Source organism: Nuphar pumila, chromosome 16 (genome assembly GCF_984573655.1).
Source record: "Nuphar pumila chromosome 16, dmNupPumi1.hap1.1, whole genome shotgun sequence".
Lineage (NCBI taxonomy): Eukaryota > Viridiplantae > Streptophyta > Magnoliopsida > Nymphaeales > Nymphaeaceae > Nuphar > Nuphar pumila.
In genome coordinates this window covers 20,404,214-20,425,730 of record NC_143264.1, presented here as the reverse complement: position 1 = coordinate 20,425,730, position 21,517 = coordinate 20,404,214, and the positions used below count along the sequence as shown (strand labels likewise).

The window sequence follows — 21,517 nt, the reverse complement described above, 5'->3', positions numbered from 1 at the left end:
TATTACATACTCATTCATACATACTATATCACAAAAGTATACGATAGTTTCAAAAAGGTTCTTTTTTTTTGAAAACCAACAAGTGTACCTTCTTACAACCTTTTATGAAAAAGATATTTTGTCATATAATAATTGTACCTTCTTACAACCTTTTATGAAAAAGATATTTTGTCATATAATAATTGTACCTTCTTACAACCTTTTATGAAAAAGACCTTTTGTCATTATACCTTACACTATATACAAGACAACATAAAATCGGCTACATAAGAAAAACAAATAAAATATGTTTTTGAAAAGACTTAAGATATCTTCTTTAAAATATTTCTTAATACAAGAAGAAGACAAAAACATAAATCGGCTACACAAAAGAAATAAAATATGTTTTTAAAAAAAGACTTAAGATATCTTCTTTAAAATATTCCTTAATACAAGAAGAAGACAAAAACATAAATCGGCTACACAAAAGAAAAACAAATAAAATATGTTTTTAAAGGACTCTAGTTACTTTTTCTCATAACTATAGAATGTCGACTTACTTGAAGTCATCATTCTCTTTATAAAGCATTAAATACCTTCTGTAACAAATCCCTTCTAAATATCCTTCCCAAAGAATGTCGACCTTCTTTTTGGATCCTCATTCTCTCTGGAGACTTTAAAATACACTACATAAAGAACATACTTGACATGACTATGTACAGATAAATATCTCAAAGCACTCATAGTACTTACACTCATTTAAAGTAAAGAAGTACTAATGTACCTCAAATCATTAATTAGAATAAAAACAAAACTACAACCCAACGTTCAAATGTACTATTGTAAGAAATAGACTTTCTTACATAAAATATGTATTACCTAAAACACTACAACGACTAGTGTACCCTCTATCTTACTCTTCTAGAAAAAGGCATTCTCGATCTTCTCTAAAAGATATTTTTGAAAAGACATAACATTTCATATTTCAAAAAGTTACAATTCCAAAATGTAACGACTACTTTTTATGAGCTATATAAACACACAAACATAAACTATTCAAAGAAGAGGAATGAAATAGACGTGTGAGCTTACAAAGAGAAAAATATTCTATTCGTGATTTGAAAAAGAGAGCCTTGAAAAAGAAAGAAAAAAAGAAAAAGAAAAAGAAAGAAAAGAGAAAAAGTCAAGTCCAGCTCTTTGACAAAGAGTATCCTCTGAGTGACAAAACAGAACATTCTTAGAATCCTTCATTCGTGCATTCATATCATTCTGAAGGTTCTATAGGAAGTATTGTAACTCTGTTATTCACTGTATTCCTTCTTTGTTTAAAGAAGTAGACCTCTGTGAAAGAGGGTGTTGCCCTTCTCTGTTGAGAGAAGAAGACCTCTTGGGAAGAGGGTGTGCCCCTTCTCTGTTGAGAGAAGAAGACCTCTTGGGAAGAGGGTGTTGTACTATTTATCCGGTAACTCGGATGTTATAGTGGAATCTCAAGTGGTTTGCTTGGGGACTGGATGTAGGTCTGGATATTGACCGAACCAGTATAACTTCTGTGTTTTATGTGTTGTGCCTTATTGCTTAATTATTTTATTTTATCGATCATAATCATATTTCACTATTCACCCCCCCTCTAGTGGAATTTCATTTGGTATCAGAGCAGGTTTGCTGGTTTCGACGTAACAAGTCTCCCAGCACAAATGGCATCTACCTCTTATGCTCGTGATATTGAAGGTCAACACGCATCTCGTCCTCCCTTCTTCAATGGCTCCAACTATGGATATTGGAAGTGCAGAATGGCTATCTTTCTCAAATCCATAGACTTTGCTGTATGGAAAATTGTTGAGCATCCATACACATCTCCATCCGCAGACTATAACTTATGGTCTGATGAAGAAAAGAAAATGGCAAACTTAAATGCAAAGGCTATGAATGCCTTATATTGTGCCATTGATCAAAATGAATTCAACAGAATATCTATATGTGAATCTGCATATGACATTTGGCATTCTTTGGAGGTGATTCATGAAGGAACCAACAAAGTTAAAGAAGCCAAAATATCATCTCTTGTTAGAAAATATGAGTTGTTCAAAATGAACAAAGATGAACTCATCACAGAGATGTTTACCAGATTCACCAACATCACCAACGATCTCAAATCTCTGGGTGTAACATATTCCCAGACTGAAAAGGTGAAGAAAATCTTGAGATCTCTCACAACTGATTGGGAGAGAAAGACCACTGCTATTGAAGAAGCTCAAGATTTATCTAAGCTTACATTGGACGACTTAATAGGCAATCTTATGGCCTATGAAGTCCACATGAAAGAAAGAAGGGAAGAAGAGCAACCAGTAAAGAAAACTCTAGCTTTCCCAGCCCTATCTGAGAATGAAGACTCAGATAAAGAATCAGAAATTGCGCTGCTTACCAGAAAATTCCAGCGCTTCATGAGAAGGAACCGACTTCCAAATAGGCACAAGGAAAGAAAAGATCTTAAAGAAGATCCCATGTGCTTTCAGTGTAATAAGCCAGGGCACTTAAAACGTGACTATCCCCTTCTCAAAAGAAAGTCCAAGACTGAGGAACCAAAGAAGAGGTTCTTCAAGAAAAAGGCTCTGCATGCTCAATGGGATGATTCAGAACCATCCACTAGTGAAGAGTCAAGTGATGATGAAGCTGAAACTGCAAATATGTGCTTCATGGCAAACGAAAGTTCGGTAAGTGAAATCTCTGATTTTTCCTTTGAAGAACTTCTAGATGCTTTTCAAGAACTATTTGAAGAATCTAGAAAATTGAGTTTCAAAAATAAAGCTTTAAAATCTGAAAATTTAGAGCTTTCTCAAAAGAATGAAAAGCTCAGCAGTGAAAATTCTGAGTTGAAAAAGAAAAATCTTTTGCTTATATCTGAAATTTCTTCTACTAGCTCCAAAACTAAAGATATGCAAGTAGAAATTTCAGAGCTAAAAAGTAAAACTGAGAACCTCATGAAAACGGTTTTCAAGTTTACTAAAGGTAAAGAGAACTTGGATAAACTCTTAACCTCTCAGAAGGTCTCCTTTTACAAGAATGGGATTGGCTATTCTCATTTCAAAAAACCTTCTTGTATAAATCAAAAGACCACATTTGTGAAAAGTTCATCTGAACCAAATAAGGAGTATTATATTGATAATCTTTTTAACTCCTCTAAAGAGATAGACAAACCCAAATCCAAATGGATATGGGTTCCAAAGTCTAACAAAAAAGGACCCGATTGGGTACCAAAAAGAAGATTTACTTAATGTTTTGCAGGCTCCAAAGAAGAACAGATGGATACTAGATAGTGGATGTTCAAAGCACATGACAGGACATCCAGACCTTTTTGCTGTTCTTCATCATAAAGAAGGAGGAACCGTCACCTTTGGAGATAACAACAAAGGTTTGATAATTGGTATTGGAAATATTGGTAACATAGACAAACCTCTTATCAAAGATGTTCTCCTTGTTAAAGGCTTAAAACATAACCTACTAAGTATCAGTCAAATGTGTGACACAGGTTATAATGTTAGCTTTAATCATGATGCATGCCTCATAGCTGACACAAATGAAAACATCATCTTAAAAGGTATAAGAAAGAATAATATATACGAACTATACCTAGAAAACATCACAGAACATTGTCTTATAGCTAATAATGACACTCAACATCTATGGCACATGAGAATGGGCCATGTCAATTCAAAATACATGTCCAAACTAGCTAAAAATAAATTAGTACGTGGGTTACCCAACATATCTTTTAAAAAGGATTATTTTTGTGATGCATGTCAATTAGGAAAATTGTCAAAATCTCCTTTCAAATCAAAAAATGTCATCTCAAGTAAAAGACCTTTAGAGCTTCTCCACCTGGACCTTTTTGGTCCTTCTAGGGTAGCTAGCCTTAATCATAATAGATATGTTTTTGTCATTGTAGATGATTACTCAAGATTTACTTGGGTAATATTTTTGAAAAACAAAAGTGACACGTTTTGTAAGTTTGAAATCTTATGTAAAAAATTACAAAACGAAAAATCATGTTCTATTGTTAAAATCCGTAGTGACCATGGAGGAGAATTTGAAAATGAACTCTTTGAAAATTTTTGTAACTTGCATGGTATTTCTCATAACTTTGCCTTCCCTAGAGCTGCACCTCAAAATGGTGTAGTAGAAAGAAAGAATAGAACCCTTCAGGAATCTGCCAGGACTATGCTCCAACAAAATAATCTTGTAAAATCTTTTTGGGCAGAAGCTGTTAATACTGCATGCTATATAACAAATAGAGTTCTCATTAGACCCTTATTAAATAAAACTCCCTATGAACTATTCTATGACAGAACTCCAAGAATAGACTACTTCAAAGTCTTTGGATGTAAATGCTTTATCCTAAACACAAAAGATAGCCTGGATAAGTTTGATGCTAAATCTGTTGAAGGCATATTCTTAGGATATATAAGTCATAGTAAAGCATACAGAGTTTTCAATAAGTGTCATAATACTATTGAAGAATCTATGCATGTTAGTTTTTGTGAATCTATTGATCAATCTGTTCATATACAAACTAATGATGATGTTGAAAGTACAGATTTATTTTTAGATAACACAGCTAAGTCTAATGAAGATGATCACCAAAGAACCTTTGTCGATATCAAAGATCATCCTCAAAAGCAGATTTTGGGAGAACTAACAAAGGGGGTTCAAACTAGAGCTCAGCTAGAACGGATTGCAAACATGGCATTCATTTCTCAACTTGAACCAAAGAAGATTGATGAAGCCATCATTGATGAGTTCTGGATGCTAGCCATGACTGAAGAACTGAATCAATTCCAAAGAAATGACGTTTGGGATCTTGTGCCGAGACCAAAGGATCATCCAATCATTGGGACAAGATGGATCTTCAGAAACAAGCTAGACGAAACAGGTAATGTTATAAGAAACAAGGCCAGACTAGTAGCTCAAGGATACAACCAGGAGGAAGGTATTGACTTTGATGAAACATTTGCTCCTGTTGCTAGACTTAAATCTATTAGAATGCTCTTAGCATATGCAAGCTATATGGATTTCAAATTATTTCAAATGGATGTTAAAAGTGCTTTCTTAAATGGTTTTATAAATGAAGAAGTCTATGTAAAACAACCTCCAGGATTTGAAAATGAACAATACCCAGATCATGTTTTTAAACTCAAACGTGCTTTGTATGGTTTGAAACAAGCACCTCGTGCTTGGTACGAAAGACTTAAAACCTTTTTATTAAAAACTGGTTTTTCTGTTGGCAAAGCAGATTCTACACTATTTGTCAAAGTAGTGGATAATCATACCCTAATTGTTCAAATCTATGTCGACGACATCATCTTTGGATCTTCTAACAGCACTCTCTGTAAAGATTTTTCTAAGTCCATGCAGAAGGAATTCGAAATGAGTATGATGGGAGAACTCACCTACTTTCTTGGACTGCATATTAAGCAAACCAAGGATGGAGTTTTCATCAACCAATCTAAGTATGCTCATGAACTTCTGAAGAGGTTCAACATGAACTCAACTGCTTCAAAATCCACTCCTATGAGCACTACTACTGTGTTGGACAAAGATGAAGATGGTAAGACTGTTGATACAAAGGTATACCGAGGTATGATAGGATCACTTCTTTATTTAACTGCTAGCCGTCCAGATATAATGTTTAGTGTTTGCTTGTGTGCTAGATTCCAGTCAAACCCAAAAGAATCACATCTTAAAGCTGTAAAAAGAATAATGAGATATTTAAAAGACACAGTTGATTTTGGATTATTCTATTCAAAATCCTCTACATTTGATCTAATCTCATACAGTGATGCTGACTTTGCTGGAAGTAAATCTGACAGAAAAAGCACAAGTGGAACATGTCACATGCTAGGGCACTCACTGGTATCATGGTTCAGTAAGAAACAGAATTGTGTATCATTATCAACTACTGAAGCCGAATACATTGCTGCTAGCCTAGCTTGTACTCAAGTTATCTGGATGAAACAAACATTAAAAGATTTTGATTTAAATTTTGAAAACACAACTATTTTTTGTGATAATACAAGTGCTATAAACCTATCTAAGAATCCTATTTTACACTCACGAACTAAGCACATTCAAATAAGACACCACTTCTTAAGAGAACAAGTCTTAAACAACATAATTAAACTAGAATTCATACCCACTAATCAACAGTTAGCAGACATATTCACTAAACCATTAAGACATGAAGACTTCACACGAATTAGAAGAGAACTAGGAATATGTAAACTAAGTGACTTATAAATTAATCACACTTAATATAATACTTCTTATAAGTTTTGTTAAAATCTTATTTTAAAAGTCTTTTTCTTCTTATCGATTTTTGTTAGTCAAACTAGGTTTCCATATTCACGTATACTCTAAAACTCTTATAAGACACATTCTTTATGTCTTTCAACTTGTCATCTTTCAAGTACACATCCATAATGATTCCTTGTCCTATCTCCTTTCACTCATATCCATAAGAACTAATTATATTCAAAGCTATCATGACATTGTTCACATCACTCATCTCATATCTCCTTTATTATTTGTTGTCCTTTTGTGAAAACTTCTCTTACGATAAGTTGATTCACCTTCAACATGATAACATATTATTTTATGAGAAATCTTACTTTTCAATTTTTAGTCAAAATCGAATGATGTTTTTTTTTGTGGTTCTTTTTACCTTCTTCTTCTAAAGATCTAGTTGCTATGTTTTTTTTACGTATAAATGTTACTATATCATTTGTTATATCCTATAGTATGTACACTCTATTTTTATCATGTCTTCTTTTCCTCTTATCAACACTTCACTAAGACATTAATGCCCTTCATGAAAAATTCAAATGATTATCCTCTCGTACCACCTTTTAAGTTATTATATTTCACATAAATTTTTACTATATCATCTATTATATCATAGCCTAAGAACAATCTATTATCATCTCTTCATGGTTTACATCTTTTACGAAAAAGTACTGTAAAATTCTCTTTTCAAAAACTTGTACGTTTTGTATCACCATTTTATCTCTCTCTCTACATTATACGAAGTTCCTTTTCATCCGTGACCATGACTCTCTCATATATTTTATATCTCTCTCCAATCGAGATTCATTAAAACCTTGTCCTTCACTCCACCTTTTGTCATACAATTTCTATCCAACTTCAAGTGATTGGTGTCCTTTATGACCACTCTCATTTCTTTTACATATCCGTATCACCCTCCTTTATATCTATTCACACTCCTTTCACGTATATCAAAATATACACTTCTTAAATAAGAAATTATTGCATTTCCTCATACTCTCATGTTTGTCCTATTCCAAACTCCCTCTTCACGATTTTGGAAAGCTTTCACATAAAGTAAATTCTTGAAAAAGTTGTTTGTTCTTATTAGGCCATTATTCACTCTCTATTCCTCATGATCTTCACGAAACACTTTAAAAACTCTTGAATCATTCTTTCTCTTACGTTTAATATGACACTCCATACTCAATTCATGACTCTTCTCACTATCCAACAGGATTGCCCATAGTAAATTTGTTACATATATATAGAAAAATTATTTCGAAACTATGTCCTTCTTAATATCTATGCTAATATAATACACTTTCTTCCAAAATTGATTTGATTTGTCATTCACGAGTCTCTTATTTTACAACTCACGCATTTCCTCATTTCATATCAACAATTATTTTCTTCCTTCTATTTAATCAATTGGTTCATCTCTTACCATTCCATTCGATCTTTTCTATCCTTATACAAATTTTCTCTCGATTCTAGCTCCTTTCTCTCCTAGTCCTTTATTTTCAAGATACTCGAAAATGACTTCCTCTTCTACCAATGTGATCACCTCCGCCGATCTAAGGTATCCTGATTTGTTTCACACCTACACCTCACTCTGCTCTCGCCCCATTCATGAAGGAAAATTGATCAACTTTGACGACTTCATGTTCTTCGACTTAGACACCTATCTCCCCGAACTCAAACCTCTCATAGGATCTTCATCCCCAGCCGCCTATTATCCTGAACTAGTTCGACTGTTTTATACCAACTTCTCTTCTGATCATGAACAAACCTCAATCACCAGCAAAGTCCGAGGACAGCTGATGATTTTCAATGCTTCCGACCTAGGTAGAATTCTAAATCTACCTTCCACCGGTACCGACCTTAACGCCATAGTACCAATCGACCGATCGGTACTTCGAAAAATACTTCTTTGCACCAACTGCTACCAACTTCCGTGGCACATGAGGAATCTCCAACCTCAAGCTCAGCTACTTGCCCAGATTCTTCTCCACAACCTCTATCCCAAGCATCCCCGCCAGGGATTAGTTCCTCGAAAAATCTCTCTTCTTATCTACGCAATCCTTTCTTCTCTTTCGATAAATTGGTCATCCATTATTTTCGACCTTTTTATTCGTTATCAGAAATTTGAGCCTCTTCTTTTTGGGTGTTTTATAACTCCCATTCTCAAATACTTCCAAGTACCACTTCACAACGAAGTCATCCTCCGACCCTCTCACGTCCTCGATGCTACCACCTTCAATCTAAGGTCCCTGCACATGCCCGGCTCTGATGAAGCAGATCCACTGTCCTCCTTCAATTACTTTTCTGCTATGATGGATATCGAGCAAACTCAAGATCGAATCCTTCGTAATCAAGCCCTGTTGCAGCAGACTCGCAAGCGGAATCGTGCCAACCGGACAACTTCACCTTCTCCACCTTCGAGCTAGACGCATTTTTTTTAGTCTGTAATAACTTTTTTACTCTGATCCCTCCTTTTTGTCCCTGACAAAGGGGGAGAAAACCTGTCTCCATTATTGGAAAAACATTATTTCACATTTTTATCATATTATTATTTCTATGCATAATGTCTTTTGGACAGGGGGAGCATATTTTGTCATCATCAAAAAGGGGGAGAATGTTGAGAAATTCGGTTTTGATGTCACATAATATGATACACTGTCTTATTTGATTTTGTATGATATGATAACATGTTCTCTTGAAATAATGTTATATTATGACTGAATATGTTTTGCCTTACATCTAACGAGTATTTGATGCAAGGATATCTCACCCAATAAGGATGGAGACTTCCTGTTCAAGTACAACTATGGTGCAATCATACTCCTTGAAGAAAAAGCTTGATGAGCCATGCTTTCCTAAAGTTCAAATGAAGATATCGGCTACCTCAAGATGAAGATTTTTTCTTCTTTAGAGTCATATGTAACAGAACCTTCAGGAACTTGCATATTGCATATTACATACTCATTCATACATACTATATCACAAAAGTATACAATAGTTTCAAAAAGGTTCTTTTTTTTTGAAAACCAACAAGTGTACCTTCTTACAACCTTTTATGAAAAAGATATTTTGTCATATAATAATTGTACCTTCTTACAACCTTTTATGAAAAAGATATTTTGTCATATAATAATTGTACCTTCTTACAACCTTTTATGAAAAAGACCTTTTGTCATTATACCTTACACTATATACAAGACAACATAAAATCGGCTACATAAGAAAAACAAATAAAATATGTTTTTGAAAAGACTTAAGATATCTTCTTTAAAATATTTCTTAATACAAGAAGAAGACAAAAACATAAATCGGCTACACAAAAGAAATAAAATATGTTTTTAAAAAAAGACTTAAGATATCTTCTTTAAAATATTCCTTAATACAAGAAGAAGACAAAAACATAAATCGGCTACACAAAAGAAAAACAAATAAAATATGTTTTTAAAGGACTCTAGTTACTTTTTCTCATAACTATAGAATGTCGACTTACTTGAAGTCATCATTCTCTTTATAAAGCATTAAATACCTTCTGTAACAAATCACTTCTAAATATCCTTCCCAAAGAATGTCGACCTTCTTTTTGGATCCTCATTCTCTCTGGAGACTTTAAAATACACTACATAAAGAACATACTTGACATGACTATGTACATATAAATATCTCAAAGCACTCATAGTACTTACACTCATTTAAAGTAAAGAAGTACTAATGTACCTCAAATCATTAATTAGAATAAAAACAAAACTACAACCCAACGTTCAAATGTACTATTGTAAGAAATAGACTTTCTTACATAAAATATGTATTACCTAAAACACTACAACGACTAGTGTACCCTCTATCTTACTCTTCTAGAAAAAGGCATTCTTGATCTTCTCTAAAAGATATTTTTGAAAAGACATAACATTTCATATTTCAAAAAGTTACAATTCCAAAATGTAACGACTACTTTTTATGAGCTATATAAACACACACACATAAACTATTCAAAGAAGAGGAATGAAATAGACGTGTGAGCTTACAAAGAGAAAAATATTCTATTCGTGATTTGAAAAAGAGAGCCTTGAAAAAGAAAGAGAAAAAGAAAAAGAAAAAGAAAGAAAAGAGAAAAAGTCAAGTCCAGCTCTTTGACAAAGAGTATCCTCTGAGTGACAAAACAGAACATTCTTAGAATCCTTCATTCGTGCATTCATATCATTCTGAAGGTTCTATAGGAAGTATTGTAACTCTGTTATTCACTGTATTCCTTCTTTGTTTAAAGAAGTAGACCTCTGTGAAAGAGGGTGTTGCCCTTCTCTGTTGAGAGAAGAAGACCTCTTGGGAAGAGGGTGTGCCCCTTCTCTGTTGAGAGAAGAAGACCTCTTGGGAAGAGGGTGTTGTACTATTTATCCGGTAACTCGGATGTTATAGTGGAATCTCAAGTGGTTTGCTTGGGGACTGGATGTAGGTCTGGATATTGACCGAACCAGTATAACTTCTGTGTTTTATGTGTTGTGCCTTATTGCTTAATTATTTTATTTTATCGATCATAATCATATTTCACTATTCACCCCCCCTCTAGTGGAATTTCAGATAATATATATATATATATATATATATATATATATATATATATATATATATATGTAGAAGACTTATTCACTTCATTGTTGCTAAGCACCCATGTTGAATTGGATGGTGATGGTGATTGATTGGAAGTCTTGGGTAGGTTGACTCAAGTATCATGCTCTGATACCAAGCTAAAAATGATCATGACTAAGAGAGAATGAAAAAATTTCTTGCATTGAATTTATATAAGCAAAATATACAAATACACATGTACAAATCTTAGTTTCTCAATATTATGACTAATTTACCAATTGTAGTTAAGTTTTTCATCTAAATTAGTTGAAATAAACTGCTACAATAATATTATCATAAATTATAATAAATGTTTATTTTATTAAGGGTAAATATAATGTAATCTACTAATAAAAACGCATCTTAATCATTTTAAACTTCTCATTTGTGGCTTATTTCAAATCCTAAAATTCCAACCCTTTGACATTTTCATCTAGTAATTTTTTAATTCCATTGTAACATTTTTCTAACTTTTTTTCTTTACATATATAGCCTGATTGTGCATGATTTTCTATTTTATAAGAACCAATTGATGCAGATATAATAAATTACATGCATATATCTCTAACAAAAGTCACATACTAATTTCTATTTATTAGGGTAGTTTTTGTATCAATTTATGAGTTTATATTAGTTGTAATAGTGTAATGTACGTAAGAGTTTATAATTATAAACATTAAGAGTTGAGATATGTTAGGAAGAAAAATTGTAGACTTACATATTTATGATATCATTGTTTGAATCTTTCAAGAACTTAAAATATAAAACAAAAAATATCTTTAGCTTTCCAAATGCTTATCGATCGGTTTCTTGTTTGACTTTATTGCTTCTTTTTCTTTTTCTTTTTACAGAGAAAGAGAAATCTTTATCAATTCTTATTTCACTTAAGCCTAAGAGTATGTGATTTTGACTTTTGCCTTTTCATAACATTTTATAATGTAGTTTCCTTTTTCAACAATTTAGGTAGATGATTTTTTTCAATATTTAACATTGATTTAGCTAAACATTGATGGAAAATTAATGTTTTATATTGATACTCCAATATAAGTGGATGGTCAACTTGAAGTTTAGTTTTGATAAACCAAAATGTTTCATTGAACTGACAACATAGGCTTGATTAGAAATGCAATAAGGTGATAAATATCACCATTGTTGCTAAATAACACCAAAAACTGTTAGTACATCATGTATTATATACTCAACTATGTACTATGAGTATAGAATTATGCACAATTGGGTTATCACATTTCTGATGCATTCTAGCATTCCTTAATATCTTCTAAGAGTCAAATTGTCACAATATGGTGAAACTATCATCATAATTAGGCCACTCACTAATTTCAGTTAATTCAATATTGAAATGTTAATCAAATGAATAGGTTTGTTTGGACAAACTGGGACCATAGCAACTGCATTTGAATAGATAGGCATGTTGTTATTTTTGAATTGTGGCAAGTAGAGATATTAAAAGTAAATATGCTTTTGAGATTACAACATAAACCAATTTGTTGCTATCTATAGAAAACACTAGTGTGTATAGGCAACTTTGTATGCTAGTGTGAAATAATATGAGCCAAAGTTGTCTTTTAAAGAAACCTAGTCATATTATTTGTTACACTAAGCATTTTAAGTTAAATTTGAATAGGTCATGAATAGAGACATTTGTGATGTAAATAGTGTTTAATGTTTGAAAGATACAATGTTCTTTTGCAATAATTTGTATTTGTTATGTATTCATGCTCTTTCCTTTATTTACATTAGTTGCATCTTGACCTTCATTTAATTCTAAGTTTTAATATATCTACTATTTTGTGACTAAAGAACACAAGCTACTTTAATCCAAAACAACCTAAAATTAGATTAAATAACTTAAATGATTACCTTGAGTCTTACTCATGCTTGGTCAACTGTGCTAAGTTATCAGTTTTAGAGAAACTTTTAAACACCAATACTCCTAGAGACGACATTATTTAACATAGAAGTGTCCAAGAAAAATGGACACTTTGCTATCACATGTTCAACACTTGGTTGTCATAAACATAAGTGTTTAATGTTGAACAAATTTGTGTCTACCATATATAAATTATTTTTTCTCTCATTTTATACATAAAGATGTTGAAGTGTCAAACCTAGTTGTAGACTTTGCCCATATCGGGTTGAAGTTAGGTATAGATAGATTGTTGGACTTGCAAACCCCTTTCTCTTTCTCTCTCCTTGATTCATGGGATCCCCACCTTGTGAAAAGGGGTGGGGTTGGCCTACTTTCTCTTTGTAACTCCATGTAAAAGAGTTGGCGGACCTCCTTCCTACATAGAAGAACCTCTCTCTCTCTATATATATATATCTATATAAATAAATAAATAAATATATATATATATATATATATATATATATATATATGTTTGGTATAATCAATGGTACCTACAATCTAGTTGGGATCTCATGATGCAAGTTATATTAACCTAATCTAACCTCATAGATGTCTTCAACATAGTCGATTAAGTGGGAATCAAACATTCAATGATGTTTTCTTTTAACAAAAAACATGTTTTTTTGAGTCAAAAAGTTGATGCATTTGTAGCCATTGATTTTTGCATTACTAGAAAAACATGTACACAAGTCAAATTCTGACAATCCAAAAGATGGTTCCTATTGAAAACAACATGTAGATAATATCCATGGGTTCATTATGACAAAAAAAAACAAAATATAATAAAAAAGGAGTTTGCTAAGATTGATTGAAGCAAACTTTAACAATATATATATACATGTTTACAAAAGCCCAACGTGTCGTGTACTTTGTACCCGTGTCCAACACCGAAACTCATGTCAGTGTCCAAGTAACATGGTTGGTTAAGCTTTTAGAGTCTCAATAACTCACATTAAGCTATATAGACCTAGAAGATTTTGAGAAATCTCACCATGTCAAAAATATTTTTGTCAGGTCCATTGGAGGAATTAAATGTCTCCTAATCTCAACAACAATAAATGACACAACTTGAAAAGAATAAAATTCAAAATTATTTATTTAGGGGAGGCTTATGAAACTATGAGCTATCCCTAGCCAAGTTGTGCATAAACAATTACCTATTTTGAATGAAGTCTAATTAAAACCCTTTGTGCTATATTATTTAGAAACATGAGTCCTAGCTTAGATATGTGTTGTAAAGAGTTACTTTTTTTACTTATCAAATTGATAATTACAAAAATGCATAACATTTACCTGTGTCTCCCTTGATGGTACACTAGCTTCTATTGATCCATAATTGCATTTTTGGTACCTCTCTAATGTTTTTAGCATACTGCAATAACAAAAGGAATTGAAAACATTAGATGTGTGCATAGTTTACAAGTTAATTGCAAATGATCAACAGTTGCCCATACAAATTATATAAATTAGGATCAAATGTTAAGAGCACTAAGATATCTATCTATCTATATATATATATATATATATATATATATATTCCTTTTAAGCCATCATCAATGCCTCATCAAAAGTATAAATCCAAGAATGAAGAAGTTACAATTTTCAATTATGCTTGATGTTGAACAATATAAAATTTATTATTCCGGTAATACATGCATTAACAAACCAAGTAGAGCATAATAACACATGCTAGATCTTTAGGCTTAATCTCAACCGAAGCATCTGCATCATGCAATCTCATCAAAAGTACTAAGCTCATATTAGGTGTGTATATGTTTGAATGACATTCATCATAAATATAAGAAATTATGCATTAACGGTTAAATTAATCATAGTAAGAAGATAGGCATGTTGGACATTTTGGTTTGGGTCCAACCCTATGTGTGACCTGGTTTGACACTAATGAAGGGATTAGTGGGAATTAATGGGAAAGGGGTTACGTGAATGTGAAAGGGTTCACATTCAATATGGCATGTGAAGGGTTCACATACATGAATGCCATGTATGTAACCCGCCACTCTCCTCCCACTATAAATTGAGGCATGGCTTCTTGATGAGGGTAGGCAAGGTGTCCTCATTTTTCTTATTGGGTTCAAGGTCCTGCTCACCATCGACTTGAAGGCCTAGGCTCATTATGGGCATCGATAGGCTGAGGAGAATGCCGAGCACCCGCACTTCACTTCGTCCATGGTGTGTACCGCTATGTATCATTTGCACATTCTGGTTCTGTTTTAAAGATACGCCAACAAGGCCCACAAGCATTTAAGTTAGAATTTGAAACTTAAATTTGGAAAGGTAAAAAAGTTGGCTGCATGCCACTTCAATGTTAAAGCATTTTATAGAAGAATTGCGACGAATCCCATGAGAACACTACAAAGAATTTGATGGTCTTTACCAGTCTAAACCCCAAAAGGCATGATGGCGCTATTGCAAGCTAAAAGGAATGAAACTCACAAATAAAATTCATTATGCAATGGCTGAACATAGCAGCTAATTTTGATCACTGCATATAGTACAAAATTCTGCCCCAAATATTGCAAGGAAAGGCCTCCTGCCTAAATGCCTTTGTGTTTAACCAAGCCAAAGACGCTCATGCACAAGGGAAAATTTATATATTGGCAAAATAACGATTTAGAGAAATTAGTCATGGCAAATATTTTCTTCCACCTTTAAAAATTCTACAACCTATGAACGAGCGAGGATGTTTAAAAAATTACACAACAGAGTACATAAATGCCCACATGCACAGGTATGCATGCTTTTGTACAATTGTCATTTTTTATATCAGTTCTAAATATTAAATTCTTAAACATAAAATATTTGAAGGGAAAAATCGGATGCAATATTCCTCTTGAACGATTTAACAGTTTATGTTTGCAAACAATGACCTTACTTGAATAGGACCTCTTCACATACAACATATATATATTAATAGAGAGAGATAAAGAGAGAGTCTTGTTGAAGTCATATCTAAGCATTACAAATGAGAACCAGTTTTGCTAGCAGAGAAGAAAACTTTTTTGTTGATCAACTTTTAGGTTTTTACGACGTTGGAGAAAACCAAATTCTGGCCCTTCATGTATTGGCAAGGGCTAGACATAGAAGATTATCCAAAACAAAGACTAGGCATAGGAAACCTAAATAATCTCCGGGCATGCCGAAGTTAGTTTTGCATGTATAGGTACAGAGATTACGTTGGTAGGCACAGTAGCGTCATGTTCACTTAGGTACTGTAAACAATAACCGGAAAAACTATATATAAAATTTCTTTTTGTGAAATGCTTAAAATATCCATAGAATAAAGCATTATTATCTTTGTTTTTTCTTTTGAGAAACAAACTGAATGACCCCATCTATTGATGTCAAGCATCCAAACAAAACATCAAAAATATAAATGGTTTCGTATAAGTTTTAACGTTATACACCTCATGACATGAAACCATTTGACAAAATTTCTTGCGCATTTCATTAAGTATTCCAACATATAAACATATTTAAAAGCTCCCCCAGAGTGAAAATTTTGCCTTCTAGTGACAAATAGGATGTGGTGTTGATGATGATGACAGTAATGCCAGGTAAGAGAAACAACAAATGACCAAGAAATTCTTCCTATTCATTGATTCATATGTTTTTAATTCGTTGAAAAAACAAGTGACCAAGAAATAACACCACAAGTACTGTATAGGCTGCTTTTTCGAGAACTCGATGCACGTGTTGAACTCGGGCTCGATTCGTCACATAAGAGAGAGCCAATCAAAAGTACAAGATAGTTCCAATCGAACTCTTCAGAACACACTTTTTAGGGTTTCTCTCTATCAAGTACACTCATATCATGATACTTTTTTAACTTTTTCCAACCGAACTAAAGATTATATTTTTTATTCTTCAACCATCGTCAAGAAATAAACACAACCATCAACAATAAATTACTTTAATAATAAGTAAATATCGTCAATAATGGCACCAATAGACATTAGATAGCCTGACGAAAAAGATTAAATCACTATATTTACGTATTAGTGAGAGATGGATCTTGACTATAAATTTATATGCTTAATTTAAGCATGGGAAATTGCTTTTATAATTAATAAAAACTGTTTTTTATCATAGACCTCTTGAAAAACACCAAGAGACACTTGGGGGTGCCTCTAAGAGCAAATTTTCTGTGCACGTCATGAGCATGGGGACTGGATCTCAAAAACTTCACCTTTGCATATATCTTTTAAAATGGATCTCCTACAAATCCTTTCTACATCTCCTTCCAAAAAGAAAAAAGAAACGACTCCTTGCCACATGGATCAGTACAATCCATGGAGGAGAACAGAAGAAAGAAAAGAATGTGAAATCACAATCTTGCATTCACAGTCGGATATGGAATATCATTAACACGGTCTCCTCTAACATGGCTTCTCCCAGATCCGGTGCAAAAAACACATGCTAAAATCATGTACCACGTAAATCTAAACATAAGGCACATATAAGAGAAAAAGTTGACCAAGATTTGGAGAGGGTGACAAAAAAAAAAGGAATATCTCTAGAAAAAGCCCGTTTGCACCACCTGAACCACCAACAAAAACGATAGTATATATATATATAATAAAAAACAGATCAAATGAGCGTCATTTATTTTTTTGCTGTTAAGGAGCAGATGAAGGAGGAGGAGAGAGTGGTGATAGACCTGGAGGTGCTGCAGAATTCATAGAGCCTGCCTCTGTTGGAGAAGATGATGAGGGCGACCTCGACATCGCAGAGGACGGAGAGCTCGTATGCCTTCTTGAGCAAGCCGTTCCTTCTCTTGGAAAAAGTCACCTGTCGGTTTATCTTGTTCTCGATCCTCTTCAACTCCACCCTCCCCCTCCCCATTTCCTTCCCTTTTTCTTCTTTTCTTTCCCCTTTGTTTCTATTCTATTCTATTTCTTGCTGCTTATTTATGTTTTGCCAAACCCTTCCTTCTTGCAGAAAGAAAAGCCAAAAGGAGATAGAGAGAGATTCATCACAAATAGTACTGTGGCGTGATGCTTTTACTTTGCACGTATTTTCATGTGTTGTTTGATAAAGCAAATTGTGTCATGGGGAAATTTTTTTAAGATACTTTTCCTTATCTCACACGTGTCAACCGGTTACAGGCCTCTAGCTAAACAAGCAAATCTCTCTCTCTCTCTGGGGATGCCCATTCCCACCATCTAAACATCCTTGCACTGCTCTCCCCTGAGTGGACTGCTCCACTAACTCTTTATTTATGACCAAACTACCCCTCCCCAATGCCAGATAACCAAACCACCCTCTAATGATTCATCGTTCAGACAAAGCTAATATCAATCCAGAAATCAACTCCTCGTGAACACCTGCAATTAAAAACACTTCTTACCAACGATAGCTCTGCTGGTCTGGTAGGAGCAGCTAGTGCACGTCAACTTATGTTCAGGTTCAAAACCCAATGGTGTGTAACTGGTAGGGTCTACCTAACCCAACTTTTGCCTAAACACTTTAGTTCATCATATAAGAGAGCAAATTAATGTGAGCCAGCACTGCCCACTTGGGCCCCACTCATGAGGGCCTCGTGCTGTTAAGTGACACCCCAAAGCCAAGCCTCGGATGACCATTCAAAGGGGGTTCACCCACCCTAGGACCACTTTTTTAGATCACTTGATCAAAGCATTTCTCTTTTGCACTAAAGTGCTAGGTTTGAGCCAACCCCAAGTCAAGCCCGCGGTCATGCGCCGCTGACGAGAGAGAATCATGTATGTCATTGATACCCTGTCTAAACTCAGTTCACTAGATCACTAACCATGTTATCTCTGACCTTGAGGAGCTAACAATAGGGGCCTGATCCATAAGTCCAAGCAATAATTGGGTCCAAACAAGCCAAGTTAGCCAACCAATTCCACCCACCCATTTGGATGGATGCATTTTGGAGCTTTGACTGATTGCCATTGACACATTCACAGGGACCTATCTAGAAACTGGATCTATATATTATTGGATCTGGATCAAGATCCAAACAAGCACCCCTGTACGGGGCTTTCTTGTCATCTCTTAAGCCATAAGGTAGGCAAAATTTGTTAATGGCAATCAGGATTGAGGACATGAACCGTGGCCAGTGGTTTAGTGGCAATTTGGCTATTTAACGTATATTTAAGGGCATCTACGTAACAACTCATATAGCTGCGTAGGAAACTAGGGATTTCTCAATCCAGAAAAGCGTTTAACCAACGGATGACAGGAACGCGACCGCAACGTGTCAATGTGAAAGGCTTCTGCAGACGGTCCCAGTTAGTTTCAACGAGGAGAACCGCTCCCTCTCTGTACGGCCGTCTGCAGAGACGGACTTGAGTACAAGACACGTGTCCGTTGCCACCTTTCCCCAAAAGACGTAAAAACGTTGCAAGGATCACGGATCAGCGAGGAATTGAACTGGTTTGGTTCAGCATCCCCTCCGATTTGGGTGGAGAATGTGGAACCAAGTACGGGTCGGGTCGGGTCGGGTCGGGTCGGGCCTTGCATCCTCTATCATGGGCCGAATGTGGAACTGGATACGGTTTTGGATCTTGTGGTGCTTCAGCCGATCAGATCAATCTTATAATGACCAGACTCCTTAATTAGTCTGACCGTACGTTGACCAATTTTGACTCCATGGGTATGTTTAGCATGGTCAAAATAATATCAATTGACTGTGGATGTTTTCTAGACATAAAAATATGATTTTTTTTGGGAGGTGAAAATTCAGCACAGTAGACACCATTCCATTGATTTTTCAACCTTATGAATCCCAAGTGTAGCAAATGTATATGCAAGCGATTGTAGCAAAATGTCAAATACTTTTAATTTTGAGAAATTTTCAAAAAACGAGACTAAGTTATTACTGTTAATAAAAAGCACACCTGAGATTTGAAAATTGTTAAAAAAACACACCTAAATTTTTGTCCCGTTAAACAAATCTTTGTTTCTGTTCGTTTAACTAGCGTTAACATTAACTTAAGTTGACGAAATTTACTAATTTAACCCCACAACCACTCTCTCTGCCATGGCCACAGCTGACGAAATTTTCGTCCACTGCAGCAGCCTCCACCATTGCCACCACCACCACTAACCATCCTTCTGTTTTATTTTTAGCTGCTGCCCACAACCACCACCAGTTTTTTTTATCACCACCCATCCCCACTTTTTTCTCCTTCTCACACCACCATCACTATTTCTCTCTTCTCCCATGATTCTCTATCCATCCACCACCATATTTTCATTTCTTCAGCCATTGCCTCTCTTCTTTCCCCTGCTATTGTGCACGATATCTATCTTCTTTTGGCCCAATCCACACTGGACTCCTTTTCTGTACTTTTTTTTTTGTGTTTTATTTTAGTGAAGGAACAAATGATTGAAAAGACAAAGGTCCTCATGAAGGAGGAACGGTAAAATTGAATAAATCAAACTTTACACAGCAAAAGTTTACTTCTAAAATTTGGATGGAGATTAATCGAGGGATCCACTCAGTTATTGAAGGTAAAAATGGTAATTACATCATACAATTTAACGGCAATGTTGACATAAGTAAAGTCTGGGCTTTTTTAATTAACCATAGAAAAGTTTAGCTGTATTTTTGACAATTTTTAAAATTTAGGTGTGTGTCTTATTAATTTATGTGCAGTTTTGAAAATTTTCATTTAATTTTTTTGTTTACAAGATTTTGAAGAGGTTGAAAAATCAATTGCCTACCATGTGCCAAATTTTATAAGCTTCATAAAATCGTATTTGTGCGTCAACAAAATATAATTTGTTGAGCACATTTGTGGGGGTCAAAACTAGGGGTTCTTAGCCGTTGTTAAAACAAAAAATTGGGCTTGCTAAAAGTCAAAAAAAAAAAAATTGCGCCGCAGATTGTGCCCACTATCAACGGTGCAAAAGTATCAAAAAATGTTTAGACACTTTACCCGTTTGAAGATACGGGTTACTCTCTCTCTCTCTCTCTCTCTCTCTCTCTCTCTCTCTCTCTATATATATATATATATATATATATATATATATATATATATATATATATATATATATATATATATATATATATATACACACACACCCCACCGGGCCAGCATCCCTTGAGTGGAACTTTTTTTCTTCCCTTCTTTTTATGATTATGTATGATGGCTTACAGGATTTTTTGTATAAGTTTTTCCATAGTCCAAACACTACAAGAAAATTGTTAATTAGCGACGGAAATTAGCGACGAATTTTTTCCGTCGCTAATTAGCGACAGATTAGCTAAAGATAGAATCTGTCGCTAATTCGCGACGGATTAGCGAGGAAACAACTTTTATCGCTAATCTGTCGCTACTTAGCGACGGATTAGCGACTGCAATTTTTTGTCGCTACTTTTTATTACAAGAACACCATTTTAGCGATGGATTTATAGAGGGAACTCGGTCGTCGCTAATCCATCGCTAATTAGCAACGGCGTAGCGACAGAATATATTCCGTCATTTTTTTTGTATTTTGATTTAGCGACGGCTTAGCGACGGCTTAGCGACGGAAACATTCTGTCGCTAAGCCGTCGCTAAATGTCGCGTAAATCCCTAATCCCATCCCTCTTTCTATTTTTCCTGTTTCGCTGTATTGCTCCCGCCCGCCGACCTCTCCCTCCCGCCGCCCGTCGGCTCT

General features: G+C 34.4%; 1 protein-coding gene across 1 annotated transcript in view; it reads right to left on the bottom strand.

The window, feature by feature from the left end:
• Window positions 1-17,731, bottom strand: part of LOC149813064 (agamous-like MADS-box protein MADS2) — a 64,866-nt gene extending 47,135 nt beyond the window's left edge. Inside the window, exons 1-2 of the mRNA XM_089991652.1 lie at window positions 17,547-17,731; window positions 14,162-14,240 (exon numbers count right to left, since the gene is read on the bottom strand). Of these exons, the coding sequence (XP_089847778.1) occupies window positions 14,162-14,240; window positions 17,547-17,731 (264 nt within the window). The remainder of the gene's footprint in view (window positions 1-14,161; window positions 14,241-17,546) is intronic.
• Window positions 17,732-21,517: the final 3,786 nt, after the last annotated feature.